Below are 22,047 nucleotides of genomic sequence, written 5' to 3'. Positions count from 1 at the left end.
GCGGGCGCGCAGAGCCGAGGCCGGGACCCGCCGCCGCCGCCGCCGCCGCCGCCGCCGCCAGCCGCCAGCCGGGAGCCGCCGCCCGCCCGCCCGCCCGAGCCCCGCCGCCCCGCGCTCCCGCCGCCCGGGCCCGCGTCCAGGCCGCCGCCCGCATCGCCGCCCCGACCCCGCCCGCCGCCGCCGCCGCCGCCGCCGCCGCCGCCGCCGCCTCTGCCGCCGCCGCCTCTGCCGCCCCTGCCGCCCCTGCCGCCGGCGCTCGGAGGGCAGGCGGGCGGGCGCTGGGGGCCGGCGCGGGCCGGGGCGGCGGGCGCGGCGATGCGGGCGCGGGGCCGGGGCCGGGGCCGGGGGCGCCTGCCCCGGCGGCTGCTGCTGCTGCTGGCGCTGTGCGTGCAGGTGAGCGGGGGGCGCGGACGGGGCGCACGGCCCCCCCCGCGCCCGACCCCGGCCCGCCCCGGCCCGCCCCGGCCCCGGCCCGGCCCCGGCCCGCGCCTCCACGCGCCCGCGTCTGCCTTATTTTTAGGCGGCGCGGCCCATGGGCTATTTCGAGCTGCAGCTGAGCGCGCTGCGGAACGCGAACGGGGAGCTGCTGAGCGGCGCCTGCTGTGACGGCGACGGCCGGACGACGCGCGCGGGGGGCTGCGGCCACGACGAGTGCGACACGTACGTGCGCGTGTGCCTCAAGGAGTACCAGGCCAAGGTGACGCCCACGGGGCCCTGCAGCTACGGCCACGGCGCCACGCCCGTGCTGGGCGGCAACTCCTTCTACCTGCCGCGCGCCGCCGCGGGGGACCGGGACCGGGACCGGGACCGGGCGCGGGCGCGGGCGCGGGCCGGCGGCGCCCAGGAGCCCGGCCTCGTCGTCATCCCCTTCCAGTTCGCCTGGCCGGTACGTGCCCCTCCCCGGCCCCCGGCCCCCGCCCCGCCGCCCTCCCCGCCGCCCTCCGGCACCTGCACGCGGCGCGCACCCGGACGGGCGGGGCCGGCAGGGGGCGCCGCGGCGGCGGCTGGGGCGCGTGCTCCGTGGGGCTCGGTCCGCGCCCGGCCACGTGGGCGCGCGGGGGTCGCGGCGGGGCGGGGGCGGCGGCCGCGGCGTGTGCCTGCGCCTCCCCGCGCGTGTCTGCCGGGGGGCGGGGGGCGGGGGGCGGGGGGCGAGGCGCGGCGCCCCGGCCCGGGCAGGCCGCGGAGGCATGTGCGCCGCGCGTGCTGGGGCTGGTCCGGGGCAGGCCCTGGCGGAGCCGCCCCGGGCCCGCGGCCAGCCCTCGCCCGCCCCGCCGCTTCCTGGATGCCCGCGGGTGGAGGTGGGGGCCGCGCGGGCGGGCGGGGGTCGGGGGTGGGGGGCCGCGTGTCGCGTCGGGCACCCCGGCCGCTGCCTCCGGCCCCCCGCGCCCGCGGCCCTGCTGCTGTGACCCTCCACCGCTGGGGGCTCCTGGTTCTGTTTGTTCTTTCTTTGCGGGGGGCTGCGGGGCTGCAGGCGGGCGGGCGGGCGGGCGGGCTCCCGGGCTTGTGTGGCCCAGCCCTGTGCGCAGCCGCCGGGGAGGGGGCCGAGCAGCCAAGGAGCGGCCAGGGCCTCCTCCTGATGCCCCAGGGGATGCACTTTCAGAAGCAGAGCCTGGCCCTCCCCGCCCCCACACCCAGGGGTGCAGGGCAGGCCTGGCTGGGCAGCAGTCAGAGAGGACCCCAGAGAGGTACCCCAGTGTGCGGGAACCGGCCAGAGCCGGCTGCGGGGCTTGGGTGTGCAGGAAGGGGCTGGAAGAGCCTGCCAGGCTGTGATTGACGGCCCGACCTCCTGACCGAGGACTCCTGGCTGGACCGCGCGGTGGGAAGCCCCAGGAACGTGTCCACCTGGCACCGGGTCCTGGGAGCCCCGGAGCTGAAGCCCCCGCGGCCAGTGCCGCCCTTCCTCGGTCACCCTGCGCGGCCTTGCCGCCCACCCCTTCTTGCTCCTCTCTGAGCTCCGGCCTGCAGGGAGGAGCCCCGGCACTGCCCCTGCCTGCCTGGCCTCTGGGGTCTCCCTTGACCCCGGGGCCTGGGGGGGGCTGTGCCCCTGACGGAGAAGGCAGGGGCAGGCCTGGGAGGCCGCAGGCACTTACGATAAGCTCGGCCCGCGCCCCCGCAGCGGCGCAGCAGGCAGGTCTGAGCAGAGCCCGCAGCCTGTCATCTGCGCTTGGGCCTGCGCCAGCGCGGTTCCAAATCGCTACCTGAGGATGTGTTTTCTGCTCGAGTTGGCAGCATCGGGGTGGGGGCGGGGAGGCCTGGCAGGAATGTGGCGGGGCCGACGCGCGTCCCTCACGGCTCCGGGCCCCACGGGCCGGCCCGGGGAGGAGCGGGCCGGGGCAGGCCCTCGCCTTGCCGGGAGCCCCGACTCGGGGCGCCCTCCCTCGGGGCAGCTGACTCGGCTGCTGCGAGCTGCTCGGCGGCCTCAGGAGGGGCCCGGTCCCGGGCAGCCTGGGGCGCGGGGTAGCTGCGTGTCTGGGGGGCGGCGGTGGGTCCGCTCCCCGCCGGCAGCGCATCCCGGCTGCCGGTGCGTAGCTGGTGTGTGATGCCAGCGCCCTGGTATTTCCGCTCCCCGCGGCCACGCTGCCTCGGTTTGCTGCAAGTCCGGCTCCGTCCCGTGAGCAGGGCTCGTTGGAAACTGCATTTGGGCTTCACTGGGGAGGGTGGGGGTGGGGGGCCAGCCTGCGCCCTCGGGCACCCTGGAGTAGGGGGTGCGAGGAGGGCCTCCGAAGTGGCTGGTGGCAGGAGGGTGGGCACCTGTGGGCGGTGTGGGAAAGGCTCCTCCTGCGCCCTGCCCACGGCCCCCACACGTCCTCGCGTGGCCGCACGGGCCGTGCTGTGTGTGGCGTGGGGCTCCAGGTTGGGCGGGCCCAGGGGGGACGTGGGAGGTTCGGGGTTGAGCTGCCAGGGGGCAGCCGGGTGTCTGCTGCTCCTCTCCTGACCCACCTCGCGGATGCCCCGTGCCTCCCCTGGCCCCCCAGGAATTCAGTGATGCCTTGTTGGCCCAGGTGCCAGCCAGTAGCTGACAGGATGGAGACCGCGTCTGGTCCCGCGTGAAGGCGTGCATGCGTGTGTGTGCCCGCTTGTGCTTCCTCCAGGTGTGGTAGGCAGCCACTGGAGGGTTTGGAGGGGCCGGCTGATGGAGGGGTGGTGGGCAGCCGGGGCCCCGTCCTGAGAGGGGCCAGCAGGGGGCACGCCCCTTCCCACACCCGGGACCCCAGGACACCACGCACAGGTGTCCTTTGTCGTGTGCGTGCTGGGTTCTCGGAGGCGGCTGTGTGGGGCATGTGTGCACGCATTGGAGGGGTCCTGGCGCTGACGTGCGGCCCCCGGAGACCTTGGGCTGCAGCAGGTTCTGGGGCCCGGCTTCCCCGCCCGTGGAACGGGGCAACGATGTGATCCCGTGAAGGGGGCCGGGCTGCAGGCTCAGGCTGGCTCCCTGGCCCACCTGGCTTCCTCTCCCCACTGATGCCCCGCCGGGGCCGTGGGTATGTGCTTAGGGGTGTGCGGGGGGCCTTTGGCCAGTCAGGGAGGACCCGGTGGGATGTGCACGCGGGGCCTGACTGCTGTGGCCAGCTGCCGCGGGAGTTTCCGTCCCACCTGTGCTCCCGCCCCTCCCAAGGAGCCCAGGGCTGCCCTGTGCCCCCCCAACCCTCCTCTGGAGCCCCCTGGTGCCCAGTGCATGCATCCTGCCCACGCCATCCCAGAGGGGCTGGGGCCTGCTTGGATGACGCCGCCGCTCTGCACCTAGTCAGTCACCTGCTCCGCGTCCGGGGTCGTGTTTGAGGCTCGGGTGTGGGGACAGCAGGGCAGAGCTCTGCTCGCCAAGCGTAGACCCGGAGGCTTTGTCCTTGGGCTTTGAGAGTGCGGGTTGGGGAGCAGGTTGCGGTACGATGGGGGTGCTGGAGGGCGGGTGGCAGGGGCTTTGCGGGAGGGCCTCCCTCAGCTGTTCCGTGGGAATTTAGATGGGGGAGGGGGCACACTGGCCCGGTGAGGGGTTCTCAGGGGAGCCACGCTGGGTGGCCGGCATCTCCAGTCTCCAGGCCTGAGCTAGAGTCCTCATCCCAGACCCTGTTGAGCCACATCCCCATGCCCAGGACGGCGGCTGAGCTGGGGTCCCCGTCCCCAGGACCCCAGGTGAGGAAGTCTGACTCGTCTCAGCAGCCTGTGGGCTTTGCTGCAGGGACGCACAAGAGCCCTGTGACAAAGCACGAGGAGACCCTGGGCTGAGGGTGGGCGGGCTGGGCGCACCAGGCAGGGCCCTGGCTGCTCTCCCGTGTGGAGTGCGGGTGTCTGGGTCCCTGTGGGGGGTGGACGAGGGATCCGAGCTTCGTGCCTTGGGGGGAGGCGGCCCCCTCCCCCTCTCCTGGGGACAATGGCGGCAGAGGCCTGGCTTCTCCGAGGCTCAGGTTTCAGGAAATGTATCTGTGCTCAGAGCTCCTGGCGCCGGAGCGCCCTGCTCCTCGGGGGGCTGGGTGCTGATGCGGGGCGCTGCGGGAAGAAAGCAGGGTGGGGCCGTGGACTTGGGCAGGGCGCCCCGGGGGCTGCGCTGGGCCTTCTGGGCTCTTGGGTGCCCGGGGCCCCGGGGGCTGGCCTTCGCGCATCTTTGGGCTGCTGCGCCGTCATCCCCGTCTGAGGGTCGGGTGCAGGCTTCGGACCTGGTCTTGAGGGGCTGGGCTGGGGAGACGGTAGTCAGATGGTCAGGCTGGGGGTCCTCCTACAGGGTGCGGGGGGTCAGGGCAGTCTTCCCAGAAGAGGGGTGGCTGGGCCTCTCCGGGCCGGGCAGGCAGGTGGGGTTCTGACCTGGGCTCCTCTGACCCCTGCGGCCGCCCCAGCCGCCGCCCCTCAGCTCTCATGGCCCCTGCCCCTGCCCCACGAGCCCTGCGGCCCAGGCCTCTTGCCTCTCCTGCTCTCTGGGGATTTGGGCTTGACAAAACCCCATCCTGACCCCGGGCACTCGTGTCAGGAAGCCCCCGGTTGAGAGGTCGCCATTTGCATAGGGGAAACTGAGTCTCAGAGCCGGCGCTGTGGGAGAAGAGGAGGCCGGGGCTGGGCACTGGGGGAGGTGCCCCTGCCGGCTCAGGTTCTCTCTGGATGACTTTCTGCTGTCTGCGTGCGGGGAGCCCAGCTGGCGGGCGCTGGGGCCCTTTTGGGTGGGCGGGCGGGTGCCCCTCCTGTGGGAGCAGGTAACTGGAGCCCCGGGCTCGGACGAAGGTGGCGGTAATCCTACCTGAGTGGCTGGCGTGGGGTTTCCCTGGAGCCCGGAGGAGCGCCCTGCTCACCTGGAGCCCAGGTGCTCGTGCCGCCGGCGGTGGTCGCAGGCCTAGCCTGTGCTCTCGTGCCCGGCCCCTGGGTCCCTGCTCCTGCCTGTGCCCACCCTCATGGCCCGCTGCGCACAGTGGCCGGAGCAGCTCCTGCAGCCCCGCCGGTCGGTCCCAGGCCTCACTGGCCCCTCCAGCAGCCACACCTGCTCAGCGTCGGTGCCAACGTCAGGAGAGGGGCCTGGGGCCGGGCAGTCTGACCCAGGTCCCTCCATCCTCACGGCCTCGCTCTCCCAGCCCTGTGGGCCCGCCGTGCGGTTCTTTCTGGGTTCTTTCTCAGTCTCCAGGTCTCCCTCCGTTCCAAGGCCTGCCCTGACCCCTCGATCCCCGCTGACTCATCCACTAGTAGCAGAGCCACGCCTGGTGCATGCTGGGCGAATGAGTGGATGAAGTGGGGCCTAGGAAGGAGCTGGGCACTCCAGCTGTCACCAGGAGTGGGAGTGGCCGGGGAAGCCTGGCCTGAGGGTGGCATTCTAGGCCGAGGGAGGCAACTGTGTGTGCAAAGGCCCTGGGGCAGGGTGGGCAGGCTGAGGTGGAGGCGGAGCGGGGGCTGGGTCTCTGGCAAGAGATGGGAACCCCAAGAGGGCTCCGAGCCCTGGGAAAGACACAGTCAGAGCCCTGAGGGTCGTCGGGCGTGCGGAGGCCCCAGGGGCTGCGGGAAGCCGGCCTGGTAGTGGGCGTGGGGAGTGGGTTTGAGGGAGCCTTGAGGAGTAGGACTGGAGCCTGGTAACTGGCGACATGGACAGGGAGTGTTCTAGAAGGGAGGAGCATGGCCCCTGGATTCCAGTCTGTGCTCCTGAGGGCGTGTGAGTTCCTGTGGGTTATCCTGGGGCGTCTGGGGGGCTGTGCTCAGGGTCAGGTCAGCAGCAGGGAAGGCCACACGTAGCCGCAGGAGGGTCAGTGCGTCCCGGGGCTGTCTCCCTGGAGGGATGGTTGCAGGCCTGGGGTGGGGACAGGGAGCGGGTCCCCAAGGGAGAGCTGCCAGAGGGTGGGAGTGGGGCCGGGGCCTGTCTGCGGCTGGCACGTACCTGGGGCAGGACCCAGAGGCCTGGTTTGGGCATCAGCGGGCGGGTGGCTGTGGGCAGGGGGCGGCCCTGGGCTGTGGAGCGCAGGCCCCACTGTGGGCGGGAGGTGGGGGCGGGGGAGTCTGGGGGTGCGGTGCCCCCGCGGGTGGAAGCCAGCCTGCCTGTGGGTCCCCAACTCGGGGCAGCCGGGGCTGGATGGACGGGCGGTCGGCACGTTCGTGGCTGGTCCGAAGGGGCCGAGCAGTGTGCGTGGGAGCCACGGAAGGGCCTGGCCAGGGCAGAGCTGGGTCTGCGCCTCCTGTCGAGCTCGTGTCCGTGAATGACAAGGGCAGGACCGCTCCGTGGCTCCGGTTACTCTCGTGGGGAGGGTGCGTCCTGAGGTTGCCTGGTGACATTACCCCATCACGTTGTCCCGGGAGGGAGGGGGGAGTGGCAAGCAGGGCCGTCCCTGGGCCTCGGTTTCCCCCTCTGTGCAGCCGGGGCCCTCCCTGCCCTTGTGCTCCTAGGAGGAGGCAGGTCTGTGGGGCGAGTGCCGTGCAACTGGAGCTCGGCCCGTGTGGGGCCTCGCGGTGGCCGTGCGCCCTGCCCCCCGCCCCTGTGTGCCCCGGGTGGGGGTGCAGCGGGGGTGCTGACAGGCCCTCGATCCCTGGGACTCTGCTTGCAGCAGGAGCTCACTTTTTCCAGGTCCAGGGAGGTGGCCAGGGCTGCTCCCACAGGACGTCCTGGGGGGGGCCTGGTCTGGGGGCGCGGCCCTGGGCTGTGGGGGGCCGTCCTGCCTCTGTCCACCGCCTGCGCTAGCCGTGGCCACTGGGCTGCCGCGCCACGGGTGCCCGGAGCCTCTGACCCGGAGGCACGGCCTTCCTCCTCTGGGTCACCTTGGGGTCTGTGGGGACATGCACGAAGCTGCCTGCAGAGCCCTCCCCACCCAGGGCAGGGCTGGGGGCCGGGGTGTGGGGGTGCGCCCCCCGTACGGGCAGCGTCTGGTGCCTGACGGCTGCTCCCGTGTCTGCAGCGCTCCTTCACCCTCATCGTGGAGGCCTGGGACTGGGACAACGACACCACCCCAGATGGTGAGTTTGCCGGGGGCTGGGCGGCGGGGTGGTCGGCCGCCTGCAGGGCCCCCCAGGACCCAGGGAGGCTGACCCCCTGAGCCACAGCGATGTGCGGCCACATTCCTGGTCCTCTGCCTGCTGGGGATGAGGGCTCGCTTCCCGGGGCTGCCCCTGGCCCAAGGATCTCGCATGATGTGGTCACGGGGCGGAGGGGCGTCTCTGTGGACAGACCAGGAGGGGCAGGTGGGCGTGTGTGGTGGGGGAGTGGCGGGTCGGCGAGGCCGAGGTCAGGTGGCGGGGGTTGACCTGAGAACGCTGCCACGCCTGGTGGACGGGAGGCCACGGAGGCAGCCTGTGGGGCGGGTGGGGGCACATGGCTGCTGGCTCACGTCGGGGGTCGGAGAGGGCCCGAGGGGCAGGCGGGGCACGGAGGGGCCGCCGTGGGGATGGCTTAGGCCCGAGTCCCGTGGGTCCGAGTCACGCAGAGACCCAGGCCCCACCGCCGCCGAGGCCAGAAGGGGCCAGGCTGGGGGCACGGGTCGGCGGGGACCGGGGGATGCACCTCGGCCAGATGGGCTGGGGGGTGCGGAGTGAGAGGCGCCGGGGAGGGCCGGAGCGGCGTGGTCCCCAGGCTTGTGCTTGCTGCTGCAGGAGGGTGAGGTGCCCCGGATTCCTCAGCCTTTTCTCCGGGAAAATCCCGAATCTGTACGAAAGTGACGGGAAGGTTTCACGACCCGGTGTGCCCACGGTGGTCAGTCCCCTCGCCCCCGGTGGCTTCATGTGAAGTGCGGCCCAGCCGTTAGATCGCGGGTCCTCCCCCGTGTCGGGGGGCAAGAGGAGGCTGGTCAGAGGTGGGCGGTAGCCATGCACTTGCGGGGCGCGCCCCCGGCCCGACCCGTGTCCCCGCCGCCCTCCCTGGCCACGGCGGCCCTTCTCTGCCGGCCGGGCGCCCCGTCACCCCAGGGGCCCGGGCTGCCGCCCCCGTGGGAAGGGCGGCCTCGGCCGGGCTGACTGTGCCGCCCCCCCAAGAGGAGCTGCTGATCGAGCGGGTGTCGCACACGGGCATGATCAACCCCGAGGACCGCTGGAAGAGCCTGCACTTCAGCGGCCACGTGGCGCACATGGAGCTGCAGATCCGCGTGCGCTGCGACGACAACTACTACAGCGCCACCTGCAACAAGTTCTGCCGGCCGCGCAACGACTTCTTCGGCCACTACACCTGCGACCAGTACGGCAACAAGGCCTGCATGGACGGCTGGATGGGCAAGGAGTGCAAAGAGGGTGAGCGGCCGGCGCGGGCCGGGCCCGGGCACACCTCCTCCCCGGGGCTGCGGGGGAGCCCGGCGCAGCCTCACACGGAGCCCTGTGCCCTCTGTCCGCAGCCGTGTGCAAACAAGGATGTAACCTGCTGCACGGGGGATGCTCGGTGCCCGGGGAGTGCAAGTGAGTGCGCCCCTGCCCCTGCCCCTGCCCGTCCCGTGCGCCAGGGGCCTCGTGGCCGAGCAGGGTGGCAGGGACTCGGGCCCTGCTCGCGTGCCACTGGGGGTTACACGGGGCGGACGCTGGTCCTCGAGCCTGGGCTGTGCCAGACGCACATAGCTCCTTCGGGGTCGCATGGTGAGGGGCCGCCCCACCTGACCTCGGGCCGGGAGCCACCCAGAGTCGGGTGCCCGGAGCACAGGAGGCACGGAGGGCCCCCAGGCTCATGCTCGTGGTGGGTGTGGGAGTGGGGCCTAGGAAAGAGAGGGGGTGCTGCAGGGGGTGAGGTGGGACGAAGCACCAGGGCAGCTGCTATGTGGGAGGAGCCACGTGGGGCTGGGAGGTGGTGGGCGATGACCAGCAGGAGATGGGGAGGTGGGCGAGTCCCGCAGGCATCCTGGCGTGGGTCTGAACGAGGGCTGGGAAGAAGAGCTGGGGGGCAGGGAGGACCCCGAGGCTTGCGGCCTGTGCTGCCAAACGGCAGAGCTGCCAGCGACTGAGGCCATGGCGTGACTGAGATTGGGGGGTCATGTCTCCTGTGTCCTGGGGGACGCCACCAACGCAGAGGGATCGGTGTGGGGAGACCTGACCTGAGACACCCGTGGGGAGCTGGGGGCAGACAGGAAGGGGGTTTAAAGCTCCAGGTGGAGAGGAGAGGTCAGGGAGCCAACACACCGGCCGGGCTGGGGGTCGGGCCCCAGGAGGGAGAGACCCTGGCCGTCTCCCGAGGCCGGGAAGCGTTTGGAGACCTGGAGCGGGGGGGGGGGGGGGGGGGTCTGGACACGGCCGGGGTGAGAGGGAGCCCAGGTGAGCTGTGCTGGAGCAGGGGGTGGTGGGAGGGGCCGGGTGTGGAGCGGCCGGGTGTGGCGCGGCGCGGAGGCACCCGGGGCTCCGGGGGTGCACAGGGTGGCCCGGGAACTGGGGGCCCAGGGGTGCTCTCCGGGAGCCCTCGGCGGGGCGCAGGCTGTGGGAAGGCCGGTAGGGGCGAGGGCCGCCCTGCGCCCGCCACGGGGCTCACTGACCCCAGGGCCTCACTCCCGGGGGTGGCTTGTGCACAGAGGAGAGGCCACTTGCCCAGAGTCCCCCAGGGTCGAGTTTGGGCAGGAGGGCAAGGTTGGGGAGCTGGCTGGCGTGGGAGACAGGAAGGGGGGGGTGGCTCCTCTGCTTGTCCTCTGGTGGCTTTGGCCCGGGAGGTGGCACGAAGAGCGGCGCCCCGGTCCCAGGGGCCGAGGTTGGAAGGGGGGTCCCCGGCCCCGTCACCGTGCGGCCGGATTTCTGAGCTTCAGACAAGTCAAGGGGGCCTTTGGGCAAGTGGAGGAGCACAGCTGGGGAGAGGGTAGCCGGTGGGGGCCCGGCCCAGGGTGGGTTCACATCTTGGGGGCCAGGCAGCCCCAGGAGCCACATCCTGGGAGGCGGAGGTGGCCACCCTCCGGGCCCTGCCCTCTGATCCGTGTGATGGGGGGGCCTGGGGACCCTGGCAGACCGGTCCATGGGCGTGAGCGCCGTGGGGCAGGGTCTCAGCCCCGTGCACTCTGGCCGGCCCCCTAGGGCCATGCACGACCTTGGCGCTGTGCCCGCGGGAGGAAGGTGGGAGAGGAGTGGACGCCCCCGCCCCCCAGCCCTCCCCTGCTGGCGTGGGCCATGGGGAGCCATAGGTGCGCCCCCACCCACCGCTGTGGGTGAGGCCCAGCTGCCCGTGGTGGCTCGCGGTGGCTCAGGGCTCAGGTTTCACTGCAGGACACCCCCACCACCCCCACCGGATGCTGCGGAGATGGCCGTGCCTTCCTGCCGCCTCCTCCCTGGGCTTCTGGAGCTGCAGGCCGGGCGCTGGGGAGGTGGGGCCTGCGGAGGCGGCCCCACCCAGGGCTGGGAGCACATCCCGGGAACGCCGGGGTCCGGGCGCTGTGCTTGGCCTCGTGGCTTCCTGGTGGGTGACCCAAGGCGTGTCACGGTCTCCTCGCGTCACCTGGAGGGAGGATTCCCGGTGGGGATGCGCAGCTCGTGTGTGCGTGGGCCCTGCTGGCACGCCTAGCGCTGGGCGGAGGAGCGTCGTGCTGCAGCCTGGGTTTCTCTGTGGCCCGCCTCGGAGCCTGTCACCTTGGCTGCGGGGCTCGGGGGCAGCCCAGGAAGGGCCACGGCTCCTCCCTTTACAAAAATAAACTTGCGTGGCAGGTGCCAGCCTGGAAGGGACAGTGCCTAGATGACAGTCCTAGATGACAGGTCCATTCCTCGGGACTTTCCAGTTCTAGAAAGGGGCCCCCGGGGGCCTGCCCAGGGCCTGGAGGGCAGCCTGCTGGTCCCGGGACGTCCACTGCGGGACGACGGGCCCTTTGTCCTGGGCCCTGGGGAGGCTGGCCACAGCTGGAATGGGCCGCCCTCCGTGGCCCGGGTGCCCTTTCTGCCCCAGCCGCCTGCTTCTCCTGAAGGACTTCCAGAGACTCCTGGCCCACAGCTGGAGGCAGGGCCAGGCCTCGGGGTCGTGGCCTTGGCGCCAAGAGGCCTCTAGGCCATTTGCCAGGGAGCGGGTGACTCTTCCCGGGTCAGGAGCCGCCCTGCGTCTGGCCTGTCGCAGCCCGTGGGCCTTGGTGTCTCGGTCTGCGGGGCGGGCCCCGGTAGGGCTCCTGCCGGGAGAGAGGTTGTCGTCCTGGGGTTCCAGGTGAGGTCGCCGGGGCTGGGCCCGGAGCCCTGTGCGGGCGCCCCGTCAGCCCGCGCAGCCCCGGGCGCTGCCCAGCCCAGGCGGCACCGGCGAGCTGGGGCTGGCACCCTCGTTCCCGGGGTCCCGGCAGGGCCTTCCTTTCCCGGCGCTTGCTCTTGGGGCCCTGCTCAGGGGTGAGTCCCAAAATAGCTCAGGGAGGAGTGGCTGGGCAGCTGCAGCCGGCCATCCGAGGCCAGCGGCCGGGAAGTGCCCGTGAGGCTGCGGGCGGGCCGCAGGGCCCTCACCCCCGCCCGGCCCTGCTTCAAAGGGCGGAGGCCGCCAGCCCCGGGGGGGCCCACGTGACTCTGCGCCGCGGCCCGGCCACCCGAGCCACCCTCGGCGGCCACGGCTCCCGAGTGCACCCTCCCCCAGCGGGCCTCCTGCCCCTCGGCCCCTGCAGGTGCAGCTACGGCTGGCAGGGACGCTTCTGCGACGAGTGCGTCCCGTACCCTGGCTGCGTGCACGGCAGCTGCGTGGACCCCTGGCAGTGTAACTGTGAGACCAACTGGGGCGGCCTGCTTTGCAACAAAGGTAGCCGGGGGCGGCGGGCGGCCCGAGGGACGCCCCCTGGGGACAGCGGGCATCTGAGCGCCCTCTTGTCCTCAGACCTGAACTACTGCGGCACCCACCACCCTTGCACCAACGGGGCCACGTGCATCAACGCCGAGCCTGACCAGTACCACTGCGTCTGCCCCGACGGCTACTCGGGCAAGAACTGTGAGCGGGGTACGTCGGCGGCCGGCGGCCGGCTTTGGGCTGGTGCCCCCGGAGCCTGGTGGGGCCCCGTCCCTCCGGCCTGTGTGTGCAGCAAGCCGTGTACTCTGCCCTGACCCCTGCCCTGGGGCCCTGGGGGCTGAGGGAGGAGCGCTGCTGCAAAGGTGGGGAGCCCCCGCTGCCACGCCCCCCAACCCCCGCCCCCGCGTCTGGTTCCCAATGCAGCTGAGCACGCCTGTGCCTCCAACCCATGCGCCAACGGGGGCTCTTGTTACGAGGTGCCCTCCGGCTTCGAGTGCCACTGCCCGTCAGGCTGGAGCGGGTCCACCTGTGCGCTTGGTGAGTGCTCACCCACACGTGGGGGGGCCTGGTGTCTGAGGGGGTCTAGGAGTGGGGATGGGGCAGCGGGGTCCCCCAAATGTAGCTGTGGGCCTAGTAGCCGGGGCGGGGGGGGGGGAGTGACGGGCACATGGCCCTGCCTCCCCCACGGACCCCGCCTCCCCATATGGCGCCCGCCCGCCACGCCTCTCCCTCTGTGCCTCTGCAGACATCGATGAGTGTGCCTCCAACCCGTGCGCGGCCGGGGGCACCTGTGTGGACCAGGTGGATGGCTTCGAGTGCATCTGTCCCAAGCAGTGGGTGGGGACCACCTGCCAGCTGGGTAAGGGTCCCGAGGGGCACTGGTGTGCATGGACTGTGCTCTGTGCATGTGGTGGCTGCTGCTGGTGCTGCTGGTGCTGCGGGTGCCAGGCGTGGGGGCAGGTGGGGCTGAGCCCCGTCGCCCCCCCTTGTCTACTTCACAGACGCCAATGAATGTGAAGGGAAGCCGTGCGTTAATGCTTTTTCTTGCAAAAACCTGATTGGTGGCTATTACTGTCACTGCATCCCGGGCTGGAAGGGCGTCAACTGCCATATCAGTCAGTACGGGGGGGTGGGGGGGTGGCAGGTGGGTGGGGCTGGGAGCTTAAGGACCCGGCCGTGACCCTGCCCCTTGTCCCCAGATGTAAACGACTGTCATGGGCAGTGTCAGCATGGTGGCACCTGCAAGGTAAGAGCAGCCACCCTGCCCTTGCACACACGTGGGAGGGCCCTGGGGGCAGGAGTTGCCCCTGGGGGGGGGACGGTGGCCCCTCCAGGCTCACACCACCCCTCCTTTCCTCCCTCTGCCCCAGGAGCTGATGACCGGCTACCAGTGTGTGTGCCCATGGGGCTTCGGTGGCCGACACTGTGAGCTGCAGCTGCGGTCGTGTGCCAGCAACCCCTGCCATGGTGGCCTCTGCGAGGACCTGGTGGATGGCTTCCACTGCCACTGCCCCGAGGGCACCTCTGGGCCACTGTGTGAGGTGAGGCTCGGGCACTGCCCCGGGAGCCGCAGGGGCACACCATCGTCCCCAGGCCGCCCAAATGAGCGGGACAGGCTGCGGTCTGGGTTGGTCCTACTCCCCCGGGCTCAGTTCTGGAGGGAGACCTGGCCTCAGAGCCCTGGGTGGGAGGGGCAGGGGGAGGGTCATAAGGTCGCTACTTGTCACGACAGGTGCCTCCTAATGGGCCAGGAGCCTGGGCAGGTCAGCTGGCTGCCCAGGTGCCCCGTCTGCCTTCCCCTGGGATCGGTATGGTCCTAATGGGGTAGAGCACGTGAGCGGCATGAACGGGGCCCGGGGTGGGATGGGGTGCCCGAGGGTGTGGGGAGCCACGCTGTCACGTGGTGTCCGAGTAGGGGTAGGTGATATTACCTGGCGCCTCACGACCCCACCCCCACCTTCCTCCGGCCTGCCCTGGCCTTTTGGGGGTACAGAGGCACCAGGGACAGGGCTCCTGACCAGCAGGCTTCCTGGGCCCTTGGTAGTCGTCCTGCCTGGGGCTGTGAGCTGGGTGCTGACACTTTTGGGAAAGCCCCAGAGACTGGGCTCAGGGTGGCCGTGGGCGGCTGGGAAGGGGGTCAGGAGCTGGCCTTCCCGCCAGCAGGAGGGGCAAAGGCCGGATGCTGCCTGGTGAGGCAGAGGAAGCGGCCGCCAGGGAGCCGAGAGTGGCGGGAGGGGCCTGGTGGCCTGCAGGTGTTTCCGTCCAGCTGATGGGCCTGGCGGGTCTCCGATGGGCGTTCCTGCAGACGGCGGCCGAGGCCGGGTGTGCAGGCCCAGCGGGACCTGGGCCTCCGGGACTCCTCGTGGGGACACAGGGTGTGGCTGTCCCAGTCCCGCTGCGGGGCTCGGCGCTCACAGATGCCCCCCGCCCCGCAGGTAGACCTGGACTTATGCGATCCCAGCCCCTGCCAGAACGGCGCCCGCTGCTACAACCTGCAGGGCGATTACTACTGCGCGTGCCCCGACGACGTGGGCGGCAAGAACTGCTCTGTGCCCCGGGACCCGTGCCCGGGCGGGGCCTGCCGAGGTGGGCGGGGCTGCCGGGTGGGCGGGGCCTGCCGGTGGGCGGGGCCTGCCGGGTGGGCGGGGCTGCCGCTTCGGGGGCGGGGCATGCTGACCGCGCCCCGTCTGCTGCAGTGATCGACGGCTGCGGGTTCGAGGCGGGGACCAGAACCCCGGGCTCGGGCACGGCCCCCCTGGGCGTGTGTGGCCCCCACGGACACTGCGTCAGTCTGCCCGGGGGGAACTTCTCCTGCGTGTGTGATAGCGGCTTCACGGGCATCTACTGCCATGAGAGTGAGCAGCTGCGGGGCGTGCGGAGGGTGGGGGCGCTGCCCGGGACCGCGCGACCCCCGCGACCCCCGCGACCCCCGCGACCCCTCTCCCTGCCGCCTCCGCAGACATCAACGACTGTCTGGGGCAGCCCTGCCGCAACGGGGGCACGTGCATCGACGAGGTGGACGCCTTCCGCTGCTACTGCCCCAGCGGCTGGGAGGGCGAGCTCTGCGACACCAGTGAGTGGGCCTGTGCCGCCCCTTCGGTCCCAGCGCCCAGCGGGTCCCCAGCTCCGGGGGTTGGTGCTCAGAGGGACCTGGGCGGGGGGAGGGGGATGCTCCACAGGTGTCTCTGCCCCGGGCCCCCGGCCCCCACCCCCAGCTCCCCCCTGAGCGCCGGCGACCCCCGCTGACCGGCGTCCTCGCCCCCAGATCTCAACGACTGCCTTCCCGATCCCTGCCACAGCCGCGGCCGCTGCTACGACCTGGTCAATGACTTCTACTGTGCGTGTGACGACGGCTGGAAGGGCAAGACCTGCCACTCGCGTGAGTGCCCCCCGGGCCCCTGCCGTGCCGGGGCCACCCGCCGCCGTGGGCGTGCGCACTGAGCGGCCGTGTGCCCACAGGCGAGTTCCAGTGCGACGCCTATACCTGCAGCAACGGCGGTACGTGCTATGACAGTGGGGACACCTTCCGCTGTGCCTGCCCCCCGGGCTGGAAGGGCAGTACCTGCAACATCGGTGAGTGACTCCGGGGGGTGGGGTGGAGGGGTGGGGCAGACACACCCCGCGCCCTCGCCAGCCCACCGCCTGCCCCCACCCCTGCCCCCTCTGCCCTGGTACCCTGCGCAGCCGGCCCAGGGCAGACGACAAGGACCTCTTCTCCCCTGCCCCCTCCACAGCTAAGAACAGCAGCTGCCTGCCCAACCCCTGCGTGAATGGGGGTACGTGCGTGGGCAGTGGGGACTCGTTCTCCTGCATCTGCCGTGACGGTTGGGAAGGCCGCACCTGCACGCACAGTGAGCTTGTGGGTGGGGGGTGCGGGGGTGCTGTGGGCTGGAGAGGGGGCTGTAGGGAGTGGGCGGAGGCCTTGCACCTGTCCACCAAAGCCCAGTTGTACCCCAGGACTTGCCATGTCACTTCCGCACCCCCCGGCCGGCTCCAGTCCCCAGCCCCGTAGCCTCCCCTCCACTCCCGGTGCGTCCTGGCCCGTATTGGTGTGCCCAGCGCTCACTCTGCAGCCAGGCACTATCCACGGCTTCTCCGAGATGAGCCTCCTGGAGCTAAGTCCCCCAGCCCCACCATCCTCAGCCTCCCAGCCTGGTCTCCGTGGGCTGGCATAGCCGCTGCCCCCCAGGCCCGGCACAAGGGGTGCTGGGCGGGTGGATGCGGTGCCGATCTTCCTCTCTTTCCTCAAATGCAGATACCAACGACTGCAACCCCCTGCCTTGGTGAGTGGCAGCCCTGGAGGCTGGCTGACCCAGGGGAGCTCGGCCTGCGGGGGGGCCTCCCTGAGACCTGCTCTCTGCCCTGCAGCTACAACGGTGGCGTCTGCATCGACGGCATCAACTGGTTCCGCTGCGAGTGTGCTCCTGGCTTCGCGGGTCCCGACTGCCGCATCAGTGAGGGACCTGGGGTACCTGGGCGGGGAGGGGGTCTGCAGTGGGGCCCAGCCCTGGGGGCTCCTCCCAGCCCGGCCCGGTTGTGCAGCCTCGCCGGCAGTTCTCTGTGCTCAGCCCGCACCCCAGCAGCTGGGGGCTGCCCTGTGAGGGCGGGGGTCCCTGGAGGCTCCTGCCCATCTGGTGCAGAGGCTCATGGGGGAGGACGGGGCAGGTGCTCATCGATGCCCTCCACCGCTGGCAGAGCAGGTACCGGTCCAGCTCAGAGGACCACAGGGCACACCGAGGCCCTGGCTGGGGGGCTCCAGCAGTTCGCTCAGGGTCCCCTCTCCTGGCCCAAGCTTGGGCGTCCCCCTGGGTGCTGTGTGTGGGCATCGGCCCCCTTGCTGCCTCCTGAGCCGGGCCGCTTTGTCTGCAGACATCGATGAGTGCCAGTCCTCGCCGTGCGCCTACGGGGCCACGTGTGTGGATGAGATCAACGGTTATCACTGCAGCTGCCCGCCGGGCCGGGCCGGCCCCCGGTGCCAGGAAGGTAGGTGGGGGGCGTCGTGCCCAGCCGGGGCCGGGCCGGTGTGGGGGTGTGGGGAGGACCTGGCCTCCAGGGCTGGCCTGCTGATGACCCCCACTCTTTCTCCCCACAGTGATTTTTTTTGGGAGGCCCTGCTGGTCGCAGGGGTTGCCCTTCGCACACGGGAGCTCCTGGGTGGAGGATTGTAACAGCTGCCACTGCATGGACGGCCACCGGGACTGCAGCAAGGTACGGGGCCGCCTGAGAGCCTCGACGCTCAGCCCCGTGTCCTGGTGCCCCTGGTCGGGGGTGCCGAGACTTCATCACCCTGATGTTTGGCCTGTGAGGCCAGGGGGCTCCAGCTGCCACGTCCACTGCCTCTGCTGGGCCTCCTGGGGCTGGAGCAGGCCCTTCCTCTGCCCTAGGCAGGGAAGTAGCCTGCTGAGGCTCCCCAGGCCGCCCCCAGGGGCCCTGCCCGGCATTGTTCTTCAGCTACCGCTGCTCTGGCAGGGGTCCTTTCAGGGTCTGAGTATGTCCCGGGAGGCCACAGTGGGCCTGGGCACCTGCGTCTTGCTGACCGTGACCGTGTCTTTCTCTCCTGCATGATGCCTGTGTCCCTTTGTCCTGAACGCGTGCCTGACCCAGGTGTGGTGTGGCCACAAGCCTTGCCTGCTGGCCGGCCGGCCCGAATCCCTGAGTACCCCGTGCCCACCGGGGCAGTGGTGCCAAGAGAAGGCCCTAGACCAGTGCCTGCAGCCGCCCTGTGCAGCCTGGGGGGAGTGCGGCGCCGAGGAGCCCTTGCTGCCGGAAACCCTGTGCTTGCCGCGCTCCAGCCACCTGGACAACAACTGTGCCCGCTTCACGTTGCACCTTGACCGTGACCAGGTGCCACAGGTACGTAGTCCCCGTGGCCCCGAGACATGGGCACACTGAGCGTCTGCGGAGCCCTGACGCCTCCGCCCTTCCTGGGCGCGGTCACTCAGATGGTCCGCGGCACCGCTCAGGGAGCCTGGCCTCGTGGGGTCAGCCGAGCGGAGGGAGGGTGGAGCTCAGTGAGCACTCGGTGGGGGTGCTCAGGGCTGGGGGGCTTCCCTCTGGGCTGCAGGTGGGGCTACTTGTGGCAGGAATGTGAGGCCAGGGCAGTGAGGGCTGGCACCTGCAGGCCCCGCGCACCCTGACGGGGGTCTGCCTCTTGCGCGGTGCAGGAGTGGGTGGGAAGTCCGTTCCCTCCTGGACCCCCTGCATCCTTGCCCTGCTCCTCGCGCGGCTGTGAGGCGTCTCCTGCCACACGCCCCTGGGGCCAGCTGGAGGACGGGCAGCCTCGGGGCATGGCCTCCGGGGTCCCACTCATGTGCTGCTGGTCCCTGCCCAGGGCACCACCGTGGGCGCCATCTGCTCCGGGATCCGCGTCCTGCCGGTCACAAGGGCGGTGGCCCGGGACCGCCTGCTTTTGCTGCTCTGCGAGCGGCCGTCGTCAGGGGCCAGTGCAGTGGAGGTGGCCATGGTGAGTCACTCTTGCCCACTTCCCCTTGTCCTACTCTGTCCCAGTTTGCGGGAGGTGCCGGGGACAGAGGCGCCCGGCCAGGCTTGTCCCCAGGTGCCTGGGGGGACAGGGCGACCCACAGACCCAGGACCTGGTCTTACATAGTTGTACGTCGGGGGACAGGGGCCGGTGGGGCCAGGCTGGACACGCGTGCAGCTCAGCAGGCCCAGCATGTACGGAGGCCGGCAGGGGGAGGAGGGCAGAGGTGGAGGGCCGAGGGGGCGAGGGACATCTGAGGCTGGGCAGGAGGGCCAGGAGGCTGCTCCGGGGGGCGGACATGGTGATCGGCAGTTGGTGGGGTCTGCTTCTCGAGGCTCGGGAGCAAGGGTGTAGGGTCGGGTCACCTCTCTCACAAGCTGAAATGAAGGAAGGGTCTGGAGCAACCCGGTGGAGGCCAGAGGAAGCTTATGTGCGGGTGAGAGGTGGTGCCCACGGGCGTGCAGGGGGAGCGTGGGTGCAGGTGCCAGCAGGGGGAGGTCCCAGGAGGCCAGGCTCGCTCCAGAAACAGGTCACGTGAGCGGCCAGGGGCGGGTATCGGGCACAGGGATTTCAGAGGCAGTGTTGCTGGAGTGGCGGCTGGGACATCGGGCTAGCTCCTATCCCTTCTCAGCCTGGTGTCTGAGGCCCTGGAGGCCAGGGCTCTGGGCAGGGGTCCCTGGAGCTGTGGGAGGCCCCCCGGTAGCAGCAGTGGAGGCCCAGAGGCACATGGGGAGGGAAGGCCGGCGTCCAGGGCCCAGGGTGGACCGCAATAGGGTGCAGCAGCGGGGTTCCTCCTGGACAGGGACGAGGGAGGCTGTGCGGCCCAGGGTTGGGGCCGTCTGGAACCCTGGCTCCGAGCCGTGGGGCTGAGTCAGAGAGGCGGGTCGGTGCCTGGCGAGGTGGGGTTATAGGTGGTGATGCCCATTTCTCGCCTGGTCCCCCCGCTCCGCTGGTGCTGTGTCCCCCGACGTCTGGGCAGAAGGCTGCCCCAGCTCAGGGCACCCTGGGACGTGTGGTCCAGGCCCAGCCTGTAGCCGAGCAGGTGTCCCTGGGCCCCGGGCGGGCATCAGGTGTAAATGGAGCCACGAGTGTCGCGAGGCCGAGCCCCAGGGAAGTGCGGGCAGAGAGAAGGGAGGAAAGGCGGGGCGCCGGCCGCTGGCCGTCGGGGTGGCAGGGGCCACTGAGGCGGAGGCGGAGGCGGTGATGCGTTTGCAGGGCCTGAGGCCTGGGGCACGGCCAGCTGGGGCCACGTCTACCTGGGAAGGACGCGTGCTCGTTCCGGGTGCAGGGGGCGGGGGGCAGGGTGGGCCAGACCGGACCGGGCGCCCCGGGGCCGCAGCCGTGCGGTGGGACGCGCCTCCGCAGGCCTCTCCTCCACCGAGTCTCCCCGCAGAGGCCCCGGGGGCCCCAGCGTCCCCCTGGCAGCTGGCCCGGAGCCCCGGTGTCCCCTGGGTGTGGGCGCAGGGCGGGCGGGCCGTGGCGGCCTCCCAGCGCCGTCCTCTGCCTCAGTCCTTCAGCCCCGCCAGGGACCTGGCCGACAGCAGCCTGATCCAGAGCACGGCCCACGCCATCGTGTCCGCCATCACCCAGCGGGTCAACAGCTCGGTGCTGCTGGCTGTCACTGAGGTCAAACTGGAGACGGTCGTCATGGGCGGCTCTTCCGCGGGTGAGCAGGGGCCCGGGGCCGAGGGGGAGTCGTCCAGGCTCACGGGGGCGGCTGGGGGTGGGGGGCAGTCCCCGGGCCGCCCCCGCGGGCTCCCTCCGCAGGGACGGGGCACCCCAGGCCTGGGCCTGCGCCCGGCCCCCGCGCCCGGCCAGCCCCGTCGTGCCCCCCCAGGTCTGCTGGTGCCGGTGCTGTGCGGCGTGTTCAGCATGCTGTGTCTGGTGTGTGTGGCCATCTGCGTGTGGTGGACCCGCAAACGCAGGAAAGAGCGGGAGAGGAGCCGGCTGCCGCGGGAGGAGAGCGCCAACAACCAGTGGGCCCCTCTCAACCCCATCCGCAACCCCATCGAGCGGCTGGGGGGCGGCGGCCTGGGGGGCGGCCACAAGGATGTGCTGTACCCGTGCAAGAACTTCACGCCGCCGCCGCGCAGGGTGGGCGAGGCGCTGCCCGGGCCCGCGGGCCGCGGCGAAGGCGGGGAGGAGGAGGAGGAGGAGGAGCCCGGCCGTGGGGAGGGCGGCTGCCTGGAGGCCGAGAAGTTCCTCTCGCACAAATTCACCAAAGACCCCAGCGGCTCACCCGGGAGGCCGGCCTGCTGGGCCTCAGGCCCCAAGGTGGACAACCGCGCCGTCAGGAGCGTCAATGACTCACGCCACGCCGGCAAGGAGTAGGGCAGGGGCCGGCAGCTGGGCCGGGACCCAGGACCCTTCACCGGGCACCGCACCACCCGCCAGACCGTAGGAGGCCGAGGCCGTGTGCATAGTTTCTTTATTTTGTGTAAAAAAAAAAAAAAAAAAAACCCACCGAAAACCAAAAACAAAGGTTTATTTTCTACGTTTCTTTAACCTTGTATAAATTATTCGACGACCGTCAGGCAGAAAACAATGGAGTATTCTCGGATAGTTGCTATTTTTGTAATGTTTCTGTGTGTCGCACTGGCTGTGTGGCAGGAGGGAGCGAAGGATGTCCGTGTCCTCACCAGGTTGTTTGTTTGTTACCAGAGGTGGTGCACTGTTTACAGAATCTTCCTTATTATTCCTCATTTGGTGTTCAGTGGCTCCAGGCCAAAGAGCCAGCGGGACCCGGGGCTGCCGGCGTGGCCCACGGCGTCGGCGCGGCCCGAGGCTGTGGGTGGCACCTGTGGTGGTCAGTGGGGCTCGAGGTCCTCGCAGGGGCCGTGGGCGGACCCCCGGGCCGGCTCCCGCCCGGAGCCCCCGCCGCAGAGATCTCTCAACTGTGTTTCCGGAAGTGCCCTTCCCGACTGCTCTGTTCCCCCCGACGGCCGGGGGCAGGATCGGAGCTCGCGACAAGTGCCTTCACGCAGACCCTCCCCTCGCGGCTGTCAGCGTTTGCCGTGGGCTCCGGGCCGCTGCCCACCTGCCGGCCCCGGCCCCTCCTCGTGAAAGTGCGTTTTTGTAAATATGTACATATTAAATGAATCACTCTGTATATTTGATTTAATAACTTAAACCTTCTGGCCTGTCTTGTTCTTTCCGGTGCTGGTCCTTGCTTCCCGCAGGCGGGCGGGCCGTGTGGCCGTCGTGGCCACGGGTAGGGAGGTGGCCAGTGTGCCCTGGGGCCCCCCGGGGATCGGGCCGCCAACGCGTTGCTGTCCTGTGGGGTTGACCCAGGCTCGGCGACCTTTCCGGGACGTGGGGGGAGGAGGTGCTCTGCATTCCCTACTAAAAATTGCTAAATCAGGGATCCCTGGGTGGCGCAGCGGTTTGGCGCCTGCCTTTGGCCCAGGGCGCGATCCTGGAGACCCGGGATCGAATCCCACGTCGGGCTCCGGGTGCATGGAGCCTGCTTCTCCCTCTGCCTGTG

The 22,047-nt window shown here is 71.1% G+C and overlaps 1 protein-coding gene across 4 annotated transcripts; it reads left to right on the top strand.

The window, feature by feature from the left end:
- The first annotated feature begins 300 nt into the window (after positions 1-300).
- Positions 301-21,693, top strand: JAG2 (jagged canonical Notch ligand 2). 4 transcript variants are annotated; one of them, XM_077910840.1, is made up of 26 exons: positions 301-393; positions 521-886; positions 7,353-7,410; positions 8,422-8,673; positions 8,775-8,835; positions 11,967-12,097; positions 12,173-12,292; positions 12,506-12,619; positions 12,828-12,941; positions 13,084-13,197; positions 13,282-13,328; positions 13,453-13,623; positions 14,518-14,668; positions 14,779-14,937; positions 15,042-15,155; positions 15,348-15,461; positions 15,542-15,655; positions 15,817-15,933; positions 16,338-16,365; positions 16,451-16,536; positions 16,952-17,065; positions 17,175-17,290; positions 17,687-17,935; positions 18,414-18,545; positions 20,073-20,229; positions 20,401-21,693. In XM_077910840.1, exons 1-26 carry the CDS (start codon positions 316-318, stop codon positions 20,892-20,894), a joined length of 3,771 nt encoding a protein of 1,256 aa, XP_077766966.1. In that variant the 5' UTR covers positions 301-315; the 3' UTR covers positions 20,895-21,693. The 4 variants fall into 4 exon arrangements, with proteins under 4 accessions (XP_077766966.1, XP_077766964.1, XP_077766963.1 ...); XM_077910838.1 differs by having other exon boundaries at positions 315-393; positions 521-697; XM_077910837.1 differs by lacking the exon at positions 13,084-13,197 and having other exon boundaries at positions 315-393.
- Positions 21,694-22,047: the final 354 nt, after the last annotated feature.

Source organism: Canis aureus, chromosome 9 (assembly GCF_053574225.1).
Source record: "Canis aureus isolate CA01 chromosome 9, VMU_Caureus_v.1.0, whole genome shotgun sequence".
NCBI classification, from domain to species: Eukaryota; Metazoa; Chordata; class Mammalia; order Carnivora; family Canidae; genus Canis; species Canis aureus.
This window is presented reverse-complemented; position numbering and strand designations above follow the sequence as displayed.